This window comes from Labrus bergylta, chromosome 7 (genome assembly GCF_963930695.1).
Source record: "Labrus bergylta chromosome 7, fLabBer1.1, whole genome shotgun sequence".
Classification (NCBI taxonomy): domain Eukaryota; kingdom Metazoa; phylum Chordata; class Actinopteri; order Labriformes; family Labridae; genus Labrus; species Labrus bergylta.
The window spans coordinates 17,926,320-17,945,983 of NC_089201.1; the positions used below are offsets into that span (position 1 = coordinate 17,926,320).

Here is a 19,664-nt window from a genome sequence, read left to right on the forward strand (position 1 = left end):
CAGAGGAGCACGAGCAAAAACAGACATACCAACAACCGACATAGAAACAACATACAATGAACTGACACAGAACGGAAGAAACACTGAGACTAACAAGACACGGGTGAGGACAATCAGGGCAATCACACAGAAGCAGGAATACAAGAAACACTGAGGACAACTACAAACTAAATCATGAAACACTAAAAACACACAGAACTCAAGAATGAACAACACACTAGAACATGAAGAAACACTAAACACTGAAAAACAAAACTAAAAAAGACCAAATCACGACACGTTTCCTTTACCCTGAATATATCTTGATCCTCTTATTTTGAACACGTATACATATAAAAAAATATATATATGTTTCTTAAAGCAGTTGCAATTATTTTACCAGCATGCAATACTGTGCTCTTACATCCCACAATACAAGAATGATAGAGACCCCTTCATAGCTGCTGATATACTGTGTACTTATGTCAGATACTGTAAGGCTTCAAAAGATCAGGAATAGTTCAAGCTTTTGTGAAATGCTGAATAAGACAAAAGTGTTCTAACAGAGGTTTTACATTTTCAAACAAAAACAATGTGAACAGCAGCAAATGACCACTTTATTCAATGATTGATTGTGAGGTCTCAATGCTGTGACTGACAATGACAAGAAGACAAAAAGGAATTATGGGAGGTTGACCAACAAAGGTCAAACCCTGGAATCAAACTAATAATGTTGCTATTAAAGACCAAGCATCCTAAGTATAAAGTACATAATGAGCACGTTTACTGAAATAGTAGAAAGTTATCCAGTTTTTTTTACATCAACAAAATACTGTATACATGATGAACAATAGTTGGAAAATACTGAAACACAGACGATGCATAAGCAGGTGCTATGAAAGGTGTAAAATAACACCAGAACTGTCACAGTACTCCTGTGTGTAAACTGCACACCTGCGTTAAGATATTTTGATGCTTAGCATGATTAACACTCTAGGTAACACTGTTGGTGTTAAGAATAAGAGGGATGCTGCAGTAAATCTTTTTGTTTTCCATCACGCCATGGATTATCTCTCCCTCAGGAACCAAAGTTTGCTGTCAAAACAACATCATTCTTTTCCATCAGCGACTGAATTTAAGTGTTTTGGGGTTTTTTTGTGGTAAAAACTCTATCACAATTTTTAGAGGTTTTGAATGAATACCAAGCTCAAAATGAAAAATCTGTGACGCATCATGTAAAATATTAAATAATAATAATAATAAAGGGGAATAATACTGTCCAGTTTAAACATTTCTAGTTTTGTTTTTTGTTTTGTTAAAACTCGGCTCCTTGCAGTGTTGTCAACCAGATTGAGAGAATCGAGTAGGAAATGCAAGAGAAAACACAACGTAAAAAATGAACAACCCAGTCAGTAGAATCAACTAGACAGATGCACAGACCTGAGAGGTCTCTGTCAGTTTCAGTAATGTAGAGAAGTTAAATGTGTGCTTTAGTTAGCAGAATGGGTGTGGCGCCGATTCTGCAATTTCAGCAGCCAGATCCCTTCTGCTCATGTCCAAGTTCCAAATTACATCATCAGTGCAATATTTCAGCACAATGGCGTTGGAATTTAGGCTTCACTAAAGGAGAAAAATACACATTGTCCATATCAATATTGAATCAATGGTCAGGCCCAACAAAGGAAGCCCCCAAATCATCAGGAGGATTTTTTCATTTTCTTTTTTTACTTTTTTTTTCTTTCCCCAGGGTCATTCCTGACCCTTTTGTTCTTGGCTTCATGTCATTCCCTACTGTCCTCTCAATACTTTCTCACCCTCGTTAGCTGTCTTGTCTAATTTTTTTAATTTATTTTATGGTTAATTTAAATATAATCTGTACAGAACAGTTCAACTTGGGGTTAAGTGTCTTTCCCAAGGACACATCGGACATGTGCCTGCAGGAGCTGGGGATCGAACCCCCAAACTTTTGGTTAAGAGAAGGTCAACTCTACCACTGAGCCCCTATTATAAAGCACTTTTCTTAACCCACATTATCAAGTGCTAAACAAGACTAAAACAAAGCACAAAAAGCAGTGCAAGCCAACAAAGACAACTTAAACAGGTCAAATCAAGAGGAAAAAAAGCTCTTTGATATAAGTATGATTTAAGAAGAGATTCAAAAGTAGTCATTGAGCAAGCTTACCTGATTTCCTCCGGCAGCTCCTCCCAGAGCTTTGGGGCTTGGAATGCTCTGTCCCCCATTGTTTTAAACATATAAACATAAAAGACCTCTGCCAGGGGATCTTAGGCTGCACAGTGGCTTGATTGGGACCAAGGCGTCAAATATGTAGCATGCACAGAGGCCATGAATAGCCTTAAAGGTTAGCCGTAATATCCTGAAATCAATTCTAAAACATTCTGAGAGCCAGTGATAGATGGCTAAAACAAGGTTAATGTGGTCACATATGGTCCCTGACCTACTACAAGATCAGGACTACAGGGGGCACATACATGGATACACTCATTTCTAGTTTTTAAATATGTTTTTAAAAGAAAAATAGATGCAGAAGATTAAACCTCTGCAGCATTAAGTAACAATTTAACTCTCCTGGACACTCTTTCCTGGGTCTGCATGTGTGTGTTGATGGAGTCAGGGGGAAGGGGGTGTTGGTGGGATTCCCATGAAAAAAGATTGAGGACAGATGTTGATAGGCCTCATAAGATTTATGGAGGTATTTTTGGACCTGTAACTCCCATAGGTCAGTTAAAGATGCACAAGGTCCATGTCATGACAGAGGAAGGATTCCTGATGCCTCATGTTGTGAAGATTTATTCACCTTAGTTCCTCCACTGCTACACTAAGCTCAATGTGTTTACAATTTGAATGGGGAAACTTGACAGAAACTAACACACACACACACACACACACACACACACACACACACACACACACACACACACACACACACACACACACACACACACACACACACACACCGCACGGATGGCTAATTGGTCCAGTAATGGCTTCTTGGTCTGGTACCAAAGGACCAATGATTCTGTCAGATGTATTAACTCTCATGTTAAGTATCTGGTACAGTTATTGTGGGTAAAAATATATATATTGGCTTGGCTACAGAAGAGCGACCAAATATTATCTGGATATCCATTTTCTAAGTCTATTTTTTGTTGTGTTCATTACTTCTGATTATTATCTGACAAAAGCTGATTTTTTAAGCGTATTTGTAAGAAGTTAACACAGGTAAGATGATGTCTTAGATAGTTTCTCTGGTTCTTTATTGTTTGGTTATAAGAAGATGGAAAGTTTACCAAAATAATCAAAGTTTTTTTTGCCCCCTTTATCTGGTATTTGTTTCTGTAATACTCATGTCAGCCACAAGAGGCTGATTTACCCATACAGTAAATAAATGAGGTATGCTCGAAATGGGACTACTGTAGTTTTCATGTTTAAGGCAATGACTGATGCAAGTTGTGGTACAAAACTTTTTCCACTTGATATATATTTTATATTTTCCTTTTTTAACTTCTGTGAAGTAAAAGAGAGTCACAAAAATCTGTTTAATTTTGAAAACTATGTTAGTAAGACATGAAGAATAAAGCTTGCTTTACTTAAAATAATTATCATTATTATTATTATTATTATTATTATCATCCAGTGTTAAACTTCACACAATTTTCTAATTTAGTCATAGTCATAGTCCCCTGATGAAAATGTCCTTTATCAGATTGAGTCAGATATTAATCATTTGTTATTGATTTAATTTAGTCAATTAGTCACTGACTAAAATTGCACATCATTTTAGTTGACGGAAATAGAAGATATTTTAGTCAACAAAATCAGACGCAAGCTTTTATTTTGATTATCAGAAGCTCACTTATGCTGCATTCAGCAAGTTTCCGAGTTGGGAAGTCATTCTTCCGACTTCAGCGTGTACACATGATTTAAGTTTGGAAAGTACAAACAAGCGTTGATGCTACAAAGAAGATCAGTGAAATGTGACTGTTAAAAGTTATATTTGATAATAAAGTTAATGTGCAATACGTGAATTAGGCTAATAAACAGTATGTTAACATTAACAAAAAATATTTTGCCCCCCATGTGGCGACGATTCTGACATCAAGTCGGGAAGTCGGGCACTTGAATATTTCTTGAGTTTCCGAGTTTTGGTCCGACTTGAGCAGGCGTTCATGTGCATTTTACAACTTAGAATCTCTTTTTCCCGATGTTTCCGACACCACTTGAATGCAGCAAAAGCTCCAGGGGGCGGGGCTTCACGGACCTGCAGGCGAGAGGCGCATTGTTGCACTCACCACACACGCACACTTCTGATGAAATCTGCTATGGTTAACAATGATTTTAGAACAGCTGAGGGGGTTTAACGCTTCTTTATCAAGTGATAATCATCACTTGCAATTTTGTTTTCGTTTCGTCACATTTTCGTCAATTAGATGATGAAGTAATATTATTTATCAGATCATCAAATAGCGGAGTTTCGTCTCATCATAGTTGACTAATTTAAAAAGACCTTCGTCAACGAATATTTTCGTCATTTATTTTGTTGACGAGATAAACACTGTTATCATCAACAACCCAAAGAGAAAAAATGTTGACGTAGTGTCGTAGTACATCTCTGACCCATAATAGAAAACCTTAGAAAAATAAGTATACATTTTCCCAAAAAAATTAAAAGTCAATTTCCTATATTGAAAATGTATTTTTTCCAAATTCAATTGTGTTGTTAGACCAGTTGTTGAATCTGTGTTATTAGGAGGTCAGTCCAGCCGATTCAACGTACCAACAGCTAAGAAGATATCTCCTGTTGGTGTGTTGTAAAAGTTGAACGAAAACAGACTGACCTGATGCTCGATACGAGGGTGAGTTTTACAATTAGTGTGGGTGTGAGATGGTGTGGATTAAATAGAGGTCAGATGAGGGGAAAAAACTATTAAATCTTCTTGAAGAATCATGATATACATTAAACGAAATGTCAGGAGGATCAGATAACTCCTTTGTCTTGTCTTACAACGCTGAACATTTAGGTGTACTGCCTGCCTTGGGCTTAACGTGTGATGTTAAGCCCAACAATATATTGCCTGCAATGTTTGTCAAAAAATGTGTTCATGGTGACCAGATGACATGAACACATATGGTCTATTATTTTTCTTACAATCAACCCTCTGGGAGAGTTTACGGCTTGTCGACTCTTCAATTGATGTACTCTGTTGATACTCTCTTTAAAGTCTTTGAAGTGTCAAACACAAATCAATACCTATAATTCAAAGGCACACAGAGCAGAGGAGCAAAGGGTGCTCTTCTCTGTAAGTATATAAGTAAGACATGGAACTCCAACTAATGTTTGACGTATTGGTGTGGCAACTTTTTTTTTTAAACCTAACATCTGCTAATGTGGCTAATGGATGTCAATGGGATTGCATGTCTTAACATTTCAAATTAAGACCCATCATGGCAGGGTAGTCCCAGCACTTCAAGAAATGGAATGATCATGTTCCCATTGAAACCTTTCTCCATTGAACATTAAAGTCTTTTTACTGTTTGGTTGAAGAAAATTAAGCTTTTAGCTTTGACCAGACTTTAACTACAGTTTCATGTCGCATATCATATACAGAACATTGCAGCTGTCAGCAGTGCACCACAGTCATAAATGGAAAAATTAAGTATGAAAATAAAGCGTGCGCAGGCACGAGAAGATCTGAATCGATTTCACAGAGTGAATCTAAAATGCATTATGGTCAACCAAAATGTTAGCCACCAACTTCACTCGTCATGTGTCAATCAGTACGTGAATATTCCAAAAATTTGTACATTTTATTGTACAAAAATAAAATGTGCTGAAATGATGTCTTTGCTTAGGCTATATACGGTATAACGTACTGCTGCAAAACAATTTTGGAATAACGCTGCTACAGTCATTTGAGTCCCCCTTTAATGCTCAAATGAACAAATCATCAAAATATTAGAGCAAAACTCTGTTTTGTGACATGTCAAGGATGTTAATTTTGCCTGTTGAAAAATGATAGTGGTCTTGGTCGTCAATCAATCAAACTTTATTTACAGTATATAGCACCTTTCAGACTATTTAAATTGCAGTTCAAAGTGCTTTACAAGAGTGCAGAAAAGTTATTGATGAAAAAGTAGTTTATAAAATCATTGAGAGACTAATGCACACCAATAAGAATTAAAAATATATATAAAAGTGAAAAAATTAAATACGACACATTAAAGCAATAAGATATTAAAATTAATACATAGGAGAAGAATATTTAAAATAGTAGCAGGATAAAAAAGACAATACAATAATGTTAAGATGTGAATTTATATGAAGCATTATATAAAAGCCAGACTGAATAAATGAGTTTTAAGACTGCGTTTAAATATTCTCTGCTCCTCTCAGACCCTCAGGAAGGTTGTTCCATAGTCTTGGAGCATAACAGCTGAAAGCAGCATCGCCAAATATTTTTAATCCTGCTCTATGGAACAACTGAAAGACAGGAATTGGAGGATCTGAGTGGCTTTCCTGTTTCGTAAACTAAAATCATCTCTGATAGGTAGTCTGGTGCAAGGCCATTTAGTGCTTTATAAACTAATAAAATCATTTTAAAATCAACACAAAAATTAACAGGCAGCCAGTGTAAAGATTCTAAAACAGGTGTGAAGTGTGCTCTCCTTCTGGTCTTTGTCAGTACTCATGTGGCAGAGTTTTGTAGTAGCTGTAGCCGATTGGTTGTGTTTTTAGGAAGACCAGAAAGGAGAGCGTTACAATAGTCCAGCCTGCTAGTGATAAAAGTGTGCATTAGTCTCTCTGTTTGGCTCAGAGAGAGCCTACACTTTTCCTGAACTGCATAAAACAAACAATAACACCACTGAAAACAACACAATCTCTTGAGGATGGATGGCAAATAGTCAAGTTGTGAAGTCGAGTTTGGGTTTTCTGGGAAACAGGTTGTTTGTGCGCACGTAAAAACGATGATGTGACATCAACGTGTACAAAAAAACTGAAAGGTTTTGGGAGGAAAAACAGTGCAATTCCCTTGGGTGGAAAATTAACCTTCTCCTTCTCCTTTTTACCTTCATGTCTCAAGTTTAAGAAATGAGCATGCTGACAAGCTGATCGCTCAATTTGGGTTCATGGCATTTAAATGTCCCAACATTCCTGAGGAGATTACATCCGTTGGTCCAGTTACCAAAAAGCCACTAAAATAAGGGGTAATTTATAACTAATCAGGAAATAATACAGTAATTCATACCTGGACTACTACTACCCACATGTTGTATAAATGATGCTGAACGAGTTCACTCGGAGGACAAAAATGTAAACTTCAAGTCGCAGTGGTTTAGGTTTCAAAGAAAGTGACAGATTTAATGTTGATACAAAACAGGAGGCGGCTCTTGCTGTTCTTTAACTGAAATGATGATAAAATTACTTTAATGGACTTATCTTTGATATAAGTCCTCCCTGTGCTTGGACCCAGCCTATGTTCCCTTTATGAATGCTTTCGCTATAAGGTGGAAACCACATGTTTTACTCAATGTGAAAGTCTTTATAGTACAATTGAATATTTTTTCTTTGTTCAAAGGTTTTGCAGAAAGACTTGTTTTAATTTGTTGGGGTACGATTAACATTACCAAGTTGGCATGAATTTTATATCAACACAATCATTTTAAATGCATAGTATGTAAATTCTGCCTCCGAGGAGGCTCTGAAACCACACAATAACCAAAGATGAAGGTTGACGTCAGATCTGGTATTCAGGTGTCTCATAAGCGGCGCTCAAATACACACACTGTCAGAAACACTCTCTCTCTCACACACACACACACATATACTACATTACCAATAAACACAAGCTACCTAGCAGCTGAAACATTCCCTGTAAGTATTCCCTGGCAGCAGGACAACCACAGCTATTTCTTGGTGTTTCTCTTGTTCATACCTTTCTTGATAGAAGGGGGAGACGCATCAAATAGCTGGTGCCCTGATGCATTCAGATGCTGTTGGGGAAAAAAAGCCCTTCAATTGAGGAATCTGCTCTTTGCTCTGCTCTCACTGTGCAAGTGTATGCAGTCAACCGACCGGTTGGAAGCAGCAGTTTGGGCCATCATCTACAGTGTTGCCCCCCTGTTATCAGAATAACAAACGACGCAAGATCCAGATGAAATTTGGCCTGACTTCAATACCATTGTGACGATTAAAAAAATCTGGTCAAAATCTGCTAGATATGACAGTGTATGGACGGCTTAAGTCCTGACTACTCCTAGTGTAATGAGCCTCATTATTCTCATCAGCATCATTCAATCAGCATTTGGCAGAGTGTTGTAAAAATCGACTTTGTCAAATTCAAAGTAAAATACTTGTTGAGGACAAAACAGTGGGCAAAGCTTGCATCTAGCTAGCTGAAACATCTTGCTAACATTGAGAACAAGATATTTTCTTAGGAATTATAGGCGATCAAAGCAGATAAAGTGAGTTCATTCATCAGCTATGCAGAAGCATGACCTCATTGGAGTGATGTTGTTGAAGATTATCCACGGCAATTTATCAAAGTCGGGGGGGATCAGGGTCTCTGTATTTGTTTTGGCATCTCTGTTCTAATTCAACAATGCAATGCAGCTTTTGAAGTAAGTCTTGATTTGTACTTCACTATTTAGTTTACAGAGGATCCTTAGAGGACTTCTACAAGAGACATCAAAGCAATCTCATCGAAGTTTGAGAGTCAGTCAGGTTGAAATAGTCACATAAATGAAAGTGAATCCAAAACATGGACGCATATTATTTTTCCTCCCTCTGGTCTCAGCACAAATGTCACACTTCATTTTATATTTAATTGGAATTTTATTTTGTGCCTCTACAGGAAATCCTTTTGAGCAAGTCAGCACACCACGTGGTGGAAGCATGAGTTATGTGCCAGGCAGCTTTCAGGCCATTCTGTAATAAGCTACAAATTAAGCCGAGGAGACCCTCGTTCCCAGTGTTAAATACGAAAGTCAACACTTTGTATTATTTGAGCATGACATTGATTTCTTTTGGTAAGCCTAACCAATAAGTTCAGCTTCCTAGAGCTTGTGAAAAACAGTTTCAGCATCCGAAACTCCTGGTGTGGTATCGAGAAGAGATTAGGACAAAATCTAATTCATCAAGGAAATTACTTAGAAAAATAAGTTTTGTCAGGTTACTTTCTTAGAATTACTAATGGCAGTTAAAATAATTTCACTATGGTATTTATTCTACTACAAAACTCAAGCTCTGGTTTCCTTACAACCATCATAGGGGACTTTTTCATTCATGAATAGTTTGATCAACAATAAGAACAGCTGCTGTTGATCGAATATCTTGATGTTCACCAGGGCTACAGCAAAAATTTAGTTCATATTGATTTTGAAAAAAATTAAGAAAATGATTCAACTTTGAGTTAAAAAAAATATATACTTAATTCCATATTTCAAGTTATGGCATGGTCTGCATGAATACTCGATTCTGGTTGGCTGAAGGGTGTCACGTGGGCGTGTATTAACCTTTCTTATATGGACACCTAGGCAAGTAATTCCAGTTAAACAGCCTGTTCAGTGTTCCAAATTAATGCGCTGCAGATGGTATCTAAGATGAGTTACCATAGCAACAGAGATGCAGACAAATTAATCTTTGAAAAAAAAAAAAAAAAATGAAGCAAGCCTTCCCTTCTCTTGATTTTTGGCGCTGCGGCAGCAACACACTTCTAAGGCAATCTGTGTCAATAAGGTGTTAAAGCATGTAAATGTTTCAAGGCATGGGATTAATTTACCTGGAAACCGAGCAGAATACAGAGGTACCAGGGTGGCCTGTCGTTAAGGGAGTAAACCAAATCAACCCTGTTTTTGACACTCTCGTCCAGGGCCTCTGTGTGTGGCTCCCCGATGTGGACCGTCAGCTGTGGCTCTTCATCACTGTCTTTGACCTAAGAAAAAGTAAAGCAAAGGCAAACCCTTCATCAAAGGCATTTCGGTCTCCCAACAACATCAAAGAAAAGACAATGTTTTCCGAATTAGTCCTGGTTAAATTCCATTCCACCGTTTTGACACCAACTCCCATAACTAACTGTTTTTCAAAGCACTTGTGTATCTTGAATCAGTTACTTACTTCTGTTTTTCACATACCAGAGACTCTCACAGAGCCAAAGATATCTGAAAGATTTGTTTTGTCTTCGGAAGTGGGGATAGTTCACAGAAATCCTTCTATCTTGTAATCTGTGGCTTCACACATTTCACCTTCTCGTTACGGGAGAGTGGGGTAAAGTGAGATTTTTTTTTACATTTGCTCCCCTCTAAGCGAGCTAAAATGATATATCAGTAAAATTTACACATTTCCCATTAATTCAGGATGTTTCCTAGCAATGGAAATTATCAGAATGTATTCAGGACGAAGAACAGTGAAAATATGATTGTTTTTTAAAAAGTGGTCTTGTGTCTCACTTTACCCTAGTTTAGGGGTAAACTGAGACAGACAAGAAAAATCAAACGGGTAAAGGTAAACTGATCCACTTATTTTTTCAACTCTGAAACAACCATAACAACACATGTCGTAACAGTTAGAATCCTGACAGCTAGCTTGACAACCACACATTCATGTCGGATTAGTAACAGAATCATGGGGTTTGGTCAATTAAGCACATTTTTTTTCTAAACACTTGAAAGTAACTCTGAACAAAATCAAATACAACATAATATAATTCAAAATGTTTTAATTAACATTCAAATGACAGATAGAACCAGTTAGATTAGAACACAGTCTGGGGGTCAGAACACAGGACCCTTAGAGCCGGCTAGTGTCTGGGTGTCAGAGCAAAGGACAATCAGAACCAGCTAGAACAGTCTGGGACTCAGAACACAGGACTAGACCCACCTGGATTAGAACATCAGCCTACTGTCATACTTTAAAACTATGCCTACTCTACATTCCAGCCCTGAAGGTTACAGGGAAAGATGAGGAGTTGCTCTCTCTGTGTGGTTCCTCCAGGCCTTTCAGGTTGAGGCAGCTTCTTCACCACATCACTTTTAGGAACATGTGCCAAATCATTTTCCATTATAGCAAACGTGGGTCTCTCCCACTCTTTCGTGTTTCCCTGGATTCCTCTGAGAAATTGTGAAAGTATTTCGTCATCCTCAACTTTCTCAACCATGCCAATGTAACGGATGCTCCTGTGTTTGGTTGCAAAGTTAACTATGACAAAGTCACCCACGGACAGATCTGTGTTTCCTGGATCACTTCTCTCATCCTCAGAGCTCTCTGTCAGACACATAATCGAGTGGGACAGGGACATCACTCTCCTCAGAGCTGTTAACTACGATTTTCTTTTTGGTTGCTTTGTTTTTCGGTTTTCTCTTTTCTTTGCTATTTTGCCTTTTCCCTTTCAGTTTCTTTTCCCTTTCTTTATAAGCCTTTTCAATTGCCTGCTTCTCAGGAGTATCAGTTAGGATGGCTGTCTTCACACGCTTTCGTTTGGTTTGTGTTCTTGGGGGACATTTGGGAAGTGGTAGGATTTCACGAGGAGACACATATCCAGGTTGGCTGGGAACACGTGGCACATCTGAGTCAGCTTGCGAGGCACATCCATGTGGATCATGCACAGTGGATGGATTAGCATCAGCCAGTAAATTATCTACAGCGGGTGGTTCATCTGCAGGTGGATCATCTGCAGGGGGTGGACCATCCAAATCATCTGCAGGGGGTGAACCATCCGGATCATCTGCAGGGGGTGAACCATCCGGATCATCTGCAGGTGGATCATCTGCAGTGGCAGGCAGCAGCTCAGGGTTTGGCCGGTCTGACACCATGGATGGTGCAAACGCTTCATCAGGGAAAATTTCTCGGTTATATGGGAAAACCCCAGTGGACCTAAATCCAGAAGTGATGTTGCGTGGTGTCACTGCTGACATGAAGGCCTCATTCCTGCAATCTGGTAGATGGAGACTGTTTTGCCAGGGTTACATCTCATCCACCCATCAAGAGCTCGGCTGTATTGGGTTTTGAACGGGCCATACACGGTCACGTCGAGAGGCTGCATGCGATGGGATGTGTGGGGTGGGAGGGTGAGCAGAACAATACCGTTGCTATTTCTCCGGCCTTGAGTGAGATGTGAGCCTTAAGATTATCCAGGATTGGCAGCGTGGGACGGTTAGGGGTGCAGTTACTGTGCTGTATCAGGTGATAAAGGAACTCAGCCCAGGTGTCTTCATTCATCCATCCCGTTCTGGTGGAGGTACCTTTGGCTCCTGGAGGTGCTCCTATCATGAAGCAGTCCTTAAACTTAACTCTGGGGAAGGTAAACATGGGAGGTGTGGCATTCCCAGCAGCATTCACTGCACACACCACAGTCACCAGTTCTCCTCTCTCAACCGATGTGACAGAACCGACTTGCTTTTTTCCTTTCTCTGTCAAAACCTGAATCAAATAGAAAGTTTAGAATCAATGGCATGTGCAATCAGTAGGCTACTACTGGTCTTAAAGTACATTGTATTTATTTTCACTTCATTTATTTTTTCCAGTTCACAGATTCACAACATTACTAATAGCATTAATTTCAGCATTCTGTCAATAGCTAGCTGGTCATTATCACAAGCCACTCAGTATCAGTCTGGTGGTCTCTAGTGTATCATGTGTAGCTGACCTGCTGTGGCTTTTGTACTGTAAAGACGCCTGTTTCATCCACATCGTAAATCATGTTTGGAGGGAATGTATGCCTGTTAAAGATGATAGGCAAGGAAAGAACCTTATCAGAATCAAAACCAAATCTTACAGGTAAAGCCTCCATAAAACATTTGCAACTAAATAATTTATTCTGTCACCTGTCCATCACTACAGCCAGATTGTCAAAGAACTCCCCGACTGTAGTTTTATTGAAGGCTGTAGCCCTTCCCAGGGATGTTGCCTCTGGAGTTCAGACAGAGAGATGGCGACATGCTAGGAAGCTGCCAAACCAATCTTCACCTCGAGTAGACAATTCATTATTGTAAGATTTAGCTTGGTGGCAAGATCAGTTGGCCTTAATTAACCTACAGACTCATGTGATCTCTTGCACACCCTAGCCTAGCCCAGCTTCAGCACCCCAGGCTACTGATTTTACTTCCCCTTTCTCTTTTTTCTTTATGAATCTCAGGAGGCTTGACTTGTCAATATTTCTATCCCTTCTTTCCTTCCTTGACCTCAGCGGCTGCACTCTCCATCTCCTCGAGGGGTGTTTTGCCCCAGGTTGTCTTCCTGGTGTATTGCCTTGGCATGATGGCTTTTCTACTATGTTTATGACATTAAAAATAAAACATATGTAATATAATATTACATTAAAATATGTTAAATAAGACTAAACGTAACTTGTGCCTCATGGTGCATTTGTCTCACTTTACCCCACCGCCACAATTTTAGAAAAAACGACCTCTCTTAGCAATTCAGGCTAATCTTCAGCTAGCATCATCACATGGTTTTATATGTTGGTAGTTCATCAACATGTATGATATAAGTTTGTCTACCTGAATCAATTTGCTTTGGCACAACAGTTAATTAAGCTGACAGCAAGAAAATTTACTTTTACATGCAAAAAAATGTTTTTGTGAAAAAACATGCTTACCACAGCACCATGAGGTCCTTTCCTTCATGGCCAAGGGGAAATGGGAGGGGCTTGAAAACATAATGGTCACATGACCACAAATGTGTTCCGTTGCCTAGATACAGGGGGGGTCTCATATTACCCAATGTCTCACATTACCCCCTTCTCCCCTTCTCAGCATGTCTTCATAAGTTGCACGTATTTATTCTGTAAATAATTCAAGTGTGGACATTAAGTCGGGGCATCTCTGAAACGATCATTAGGCCTATATATCCTCATAATTAGTCACAGAGCAGACAGAGTTTCCCACGAAAAAAAGGGGCCAACAATCAAACGTTTTTGTTCGTTGATCAAACCTTTGATTACTAATATGATAGAGTGAGGCAGACTGCTGTCTGACGTGAGCACTCTGACAATATGAAGAAGTCAGTGTGGGTCCCGTTTACATGTAAACATTGCAGATATACTCGTGCGTAATGATGAATGGCGTATGTTTTGGCAACGTGGTGTCATTCTCTGTCATTTTTCTTCAGTTTGTGATCCTCCTGCTGCAGTAAACTACCGATATGTCCATTTTATCCTTCACTTCATTCACAAACTCTTCTGTTTCTGGGTCAGAAAGTTTTGTTTCTTTGTTTAAACTTCCGGGTTTCGCCGCGATCCAATGCTGAAAACCTTTGATCTGCCCCCTCGTTTGTATGCATTTCTTTGCATTGACCGTTTATGGTTGAATGTGGGCGTGTAGAAGGCGGAACATGGGACTAATCTAAGTGCGCACATTTCCAGTTGGATCGTTATCTAGAAAAGGGAACATTGCGTGCAGGTGTGCGTACGAACGGTTTTATAAATCTGAATCATTTTGTGCACACGCCATTTCCGGGTTTTTGGCGCACATACATTTTTAGTATGGATTCTACGCACTCTTTTATAAATGAGACCCCTGGTCTTTCAACAACAAGTATTATTATTATTACATTTTGCAGCCATGTAAATGTTGTGTAACATTATGACACTTCCTGAATTGTGAACTTTGGAAAATTACGACCTGATAGCTATCTGTGGGGTTTCCTACCGTTTTACAACCTGCAACCTGAAACCCAGCACTACTGTGTCAACAAATTTAACATTTCAACCATAATCGTAACGTCAAGGATAATTCACCTTTTGTGAAGATTATTAATTGTGTCCTCTGTTTAGGTAAATTCGATATAAAAGGCCCTTGAGCACCAGCATGAAACCAAAGCAATCTACTGTTTGGCGACACCTCAGCCACACCTCAGCCTCCACTCTCCTACAGTGTCACCCTCTCCCCTCGCATTTGCACAATGGAGTTATCAAATTCGAACGCGCCATAATTAAAGGTCCCATATTATGCTTTTTCGGGTTTTATATGCCCTTCAGTGTGTTTTCCAAGTGTCCTGTGCATTTTTAGGCACATCTATGTGCAAAAATTCAAAGTTTTCTGCAAATATGAAAGCCCTAATGGTGTGCTCTACAATGAGAAAAGAAGACACAAAGAAAGAGATTTTTATCACGAATGGACTGACACTCACATGTTCATTTTCCCCACGGGCAGTTTAAACCGGAAGGCCTCGGATGATTCAATATACTCGCGACCGTGAAATAGGGTAATGTCAAATATCCCCACAAGCCTGAAAAGATAACATCTAAAATCACAAGCAACAGCAGATGGCAGCTGTTACAGTACATTTTCAGTAAATGGTATTTGTTCAAAAATATTCACTTTGTACTAAACTACAAACAGTTAAACTTCTCTAACAGAGATACTTTTATTTAAAGTCCTGCCTCTAATAAAATGCCTCCTTCTGGCACTTTCTGCAGTTTGGTAGATCAAGGCCACAGTTATTTCTGTATTGCTGAAACATAGTCTAGTCTGTTATGGTATATTACACACCCTTAACATGCACAACAGTTACCAACCATATATGTACCAACACCAAGTATTGAAAATATTATCTTTGAAAGAGATTCTTCTTCTTCTACTTAAGTCCGTCTTTGACGTATAAATGTTAAAGTAAGCCCAAGGGCAAGTTAAATAAAAGAGATATGAGACAAATTGATGTGTTTTTGGTGTCCTATTGCCAGCTGGTGTGTAGAAGCTCTGGTTTTCATCCTTGTATCCAAAGACAGAAGGAGGAGGTCAGGTCATAAAGTGTAACAAACATATTTGAATCGAACAGACTTTTGTCTCTTGGAATAACATTAGTTCTTTATCATTTAGATTTAAAAAAGCCAGATATCTATGTTCAAATCAACAATATTTGTAGGATATGAGGGACACTTAGTGATCCTCTTCCTTTAGCTGTTGTCTAATACACATATATCAAGTGACTCACTCACATCCAGCCAATACATCATGTGGAAAATGGAGGTGAACATTGAAAGGAGGGATTGCCTTTAGGACCACGGGGTCAGGTCAGATGAAGTGATTTACGGCATGCTGACTGCAAAGCATATGTTATCTTTCCCAGAGGTTTTACAAGGAGTTGCATGCCATGCACACACAAAGAGGGAAGTATCTGTTAACAGTTAAAAACAAGAGAGTTGCCTGAAGACAGAAAGTTCCAATGGACGGAGAAGAAAAATTGCTAGAACGTGACTCAACCCAGGTTGAAAAGTGATGGTGAATTAACAACTTTTAACACACTTTTGGTTTGTTTATTTTTATTTAATAAATAGATTTCATAATGTACGCTCAGGCCTGGTAATGTTGGACATCACTGTCATACAAGTGGCTTTAAACATTACATTAATTATGGTCTTTATACCCAGCTTCTTTTTGTCCTTTTCTTATTTATCAGAAGACAAAATCGACAGATCGGCTTAAACCTGTTCGTTTGCACTCACTGACATTGTTTCCTCCTTTCTAGATCTTTGCTTGTGTTGTACTTTCTCTCTGATGTACATTGCTTTGGATAAAAGCGTCTGCTCAATGAATTGTAGAATTAGCAGTGGATCAAAACCTTTTTGTCTTTGGAGCCCTCTACTTGTATCTAAGAAAGGCTGAGCCCCTTCACAGGACCCACACAAAAGAAAAAAGAGATACTCTGCTGTCAGAAATGGTCATACATTTAATTTTTTTCATTGATAAAATACCAACAAAAAAGGCCATCATACACTAGATCTAGCTAACACAGTCTTTATTTATCCTCATTATTACAAGATCATCATTATTTTTGTAATACATGTTCCTGCAAAGTCACTCTGATCCCAAACGTCCTTTTAGACCACCAGCTGTGAATGCCCCTGTCACATTTCAAACACTGGTGTCAACTTTGGACTTTCTCAGACATCAAACAGAAACATCCTCCAGAGAGTTTGTGCACTGAACAGCCCTTTGTAAACTGATCCGCCCCATGAGGTCTGTGTTAAGAGGGAGCTGACCTCAGAAAATGTCTAATCCTGAAAACCAGAAGGAAGATACTATATTATTCTAAATGTAACATTTTGGGCTCTGTTTTTTTTTCACCACATTTTTATCAATGGGTTGCTCTTTAAAAGTGTTAATGCATTTGTAGCAATCCAGTACAGACTTACTTAGGGCACACTCACAACACCTTGGCCCTGGCACGTTTGGAAGAGGTGTGCTTTGGCACAGTTGCTCATGCATGAATAAAAGCACAGGAATGCAACATGGACATGACGTACAATCAATACCCGCCTTCCATAATCGAGGAATAAACCACAAAGTCAGTAGAATTACAGTCATGCTCTCTGTGTGGCTCTCCATTATAAGAAAAAAATCACCTTCACCATCATACAGTCTATGGCTGCTATTTGAGAGCTACCACACCTATGATGACGTATGTACAGAGGTCATGTGCTCAGGCCTGGTTGGGCCTGGAGCAGTGTGAGTGCAGGCCGGCGGAGGACTGGGGAGGGGTGACAATCATGCTTCAGCACGGCACGGGGCAAAAGGAGCCTAGTGTGAGTGCACCCTTACTCTCTGAATCCATCAAATAGCACAGACTGGGGCCAGCACAAAAGATGTCATCCGCACTCTTCTGCCATATTTTGCAGCCTTGACACTGAAACAAGAGTGTATTCAGCAAACATTTTTGCTGCATCTTCCACTTAAGAGAAAAATGACACTGGACTGACCACTCACACATGTCTGTCTCACATTTCCTCTCTGCTTTTGATTAACTCTAGTTCTCAGCAGGTAGCACTCACAGACATTTGTTTCAGTGATTACATGGACATGTGCTTCCATCTAGTGGCTCTCACCACACCAGTAACCACAGGAGAAGAGGCCAAACAAGTTAATGATCCCCATAACATCTAGTGGAAACACAGTCTCTATTATTTGGCACAATCTCTTTGTCATGTGTTTGTAAGTGGTTATGAAATAAACTTGGTTTAATAGGATTCCTCTGCATGCCCTTCGTTTGTAAGATTCACTTCAAATAAACAGTTACTGGTCAGATTAGGTCTATATTTTTATTATTTAGAGGACAAGATCAGGAAAAAAAAAGACAGCTTTGACACAAATGCCCACAAAATGATCATACATTGAAAGTTCCCTCATTGCAAGAACTTCAATCTTACCTCAATCTCTAACTTTAAATGTCTTATATAAATTACAAAGTAGATGCCATGCATAAAGGTTTCATGGCCAATTTGCAACCTCTGTCCCAGGCTATGCGTTTAGCATTAAAGGCCAAATTAATCTAATTCAGTTTCAAAAATATGTAATTACACTGAATATAAACCCCATTCATCTGACAAGTCCAGATAAACATCTCATTTCCAAAAGAAATGGGCCTGCTAGCTTGGAATGAGTAAAACTGGCTGTACATGCAGCCAGAAGGTTTTCTCAAATTTCCTGAAATGAGATGTCATGTCTTTTCTTTTAAAACTTAACACGTATTGAAACTTGATATATTTTTGAAAGACTCATGATAAGGTTTGAGGTTTTTGCTTGCTTTGATTTTGGTTGTATAGTTTACTAAACAATATGTCTGCATTATATGATTTCATAACATTGTTTTAGTGCTCTTTTTCTCTACACAAGAAAACATCACTTTCCCCCAATCAGTTTAATTTGAAATAAATAACATTAAAGGATAATCACTAATAATATTAGTGCAGTATTTTTTGGCCTTTTTTGCCTTTATTGGATAGAACAGCTGAAGAGAGACAGGAAATGTTGGGTGGAGAGAGTCGGTTACGACTTGCAGCAAAGGGCCGAGGTCAGATTCAGGCTACCAACGCCCCCATATTTGTGCAGTACCCATCACCAACTTCAACAACAACCATTGCTAAGAAAATGTTCCCAGGTACAGTCCACCATAGGAGATGTTAGCCATGTAGACAGAGTAAGAGGTTTTGTTCCATGTGAAGAGAGTCTTTGTTTTTGGAGTTCAGCCTCCATCTTCATCCTGTTCTGATACCTGAAACCTTAAATGGATTTCCTCTGGACTCACAACAAAAGCTCACTTGTTACATCAGTAAGATAAATAACAAAGATATGAAGGTTCTCCTTAAACTGCTTTTGCCCTGTTGATGTCCTAATGTTACCCTGTTAGAAAACACATCTTGTGTATCGGGTGCTTAGGTTATGAACATGAATTAAACAATACAACAAAAGCCTTTATATGCACAGTGAAGGTGGGATGTATTCTGCCACATATCTGCCTTATCATCCAGCTGATATCTACCATCTAATCTAGCTGCACTAACTGTTTGGTCTCGATGACAAGATCACATGAAGATTTCTGCTTCCACATTTTTCTGCTTTAAATCATTTAGCTGCTATTTTTAAGCTGAATACATAAAGCATGGCATTTCTCCCATACTATATCTGTCATGTTCTTGTGTTTCGATACTGCAGAACAAAACTCACACAGGAAATTTGAAACAGGGCTGTGCAGTGAATTACAAAGCCATCATTATGACAATGTGATAATTTGCAATAACCACATCTACATTTAGCAAATAAATGTTTTTCTATAGCAAGTGATGTTTTCTCACTCAGCATGTGTACGTTATACCCCTCTGATTGACACTTTGGTGTGCTGTCCATTCTTTCACAGCATTTGAATGCAGTCAGATTCAGCTAGAGTTAGCTA

At 38.9% G+C, this 19,664-nt stretch overlaps 1 protein-coding gene across 1 annotated transcript in view; it reads right to left on the minus strand.

Annotated features, from left to right (window-relative positions):
• The window catches only part of si:dkey-106n21.1 (solute carrier family 23 member 1), a 62,023-nt gene that overhangs the window by 40,171 nt on the left and 2,188 nt on the right, over positions 1-19,664 (minus strand). Inside the window, exon 2 of the mRNA XM_065957053.1 lies at positions 9,778-9,930. Within this exon, the coding sequence (XP_065813125.1) occupies positions 9,778-9,930 (153 nt within the window). The remainder of the gene's footprint in view (positions 1-9,777; positions 9,931-19,664) is intronic.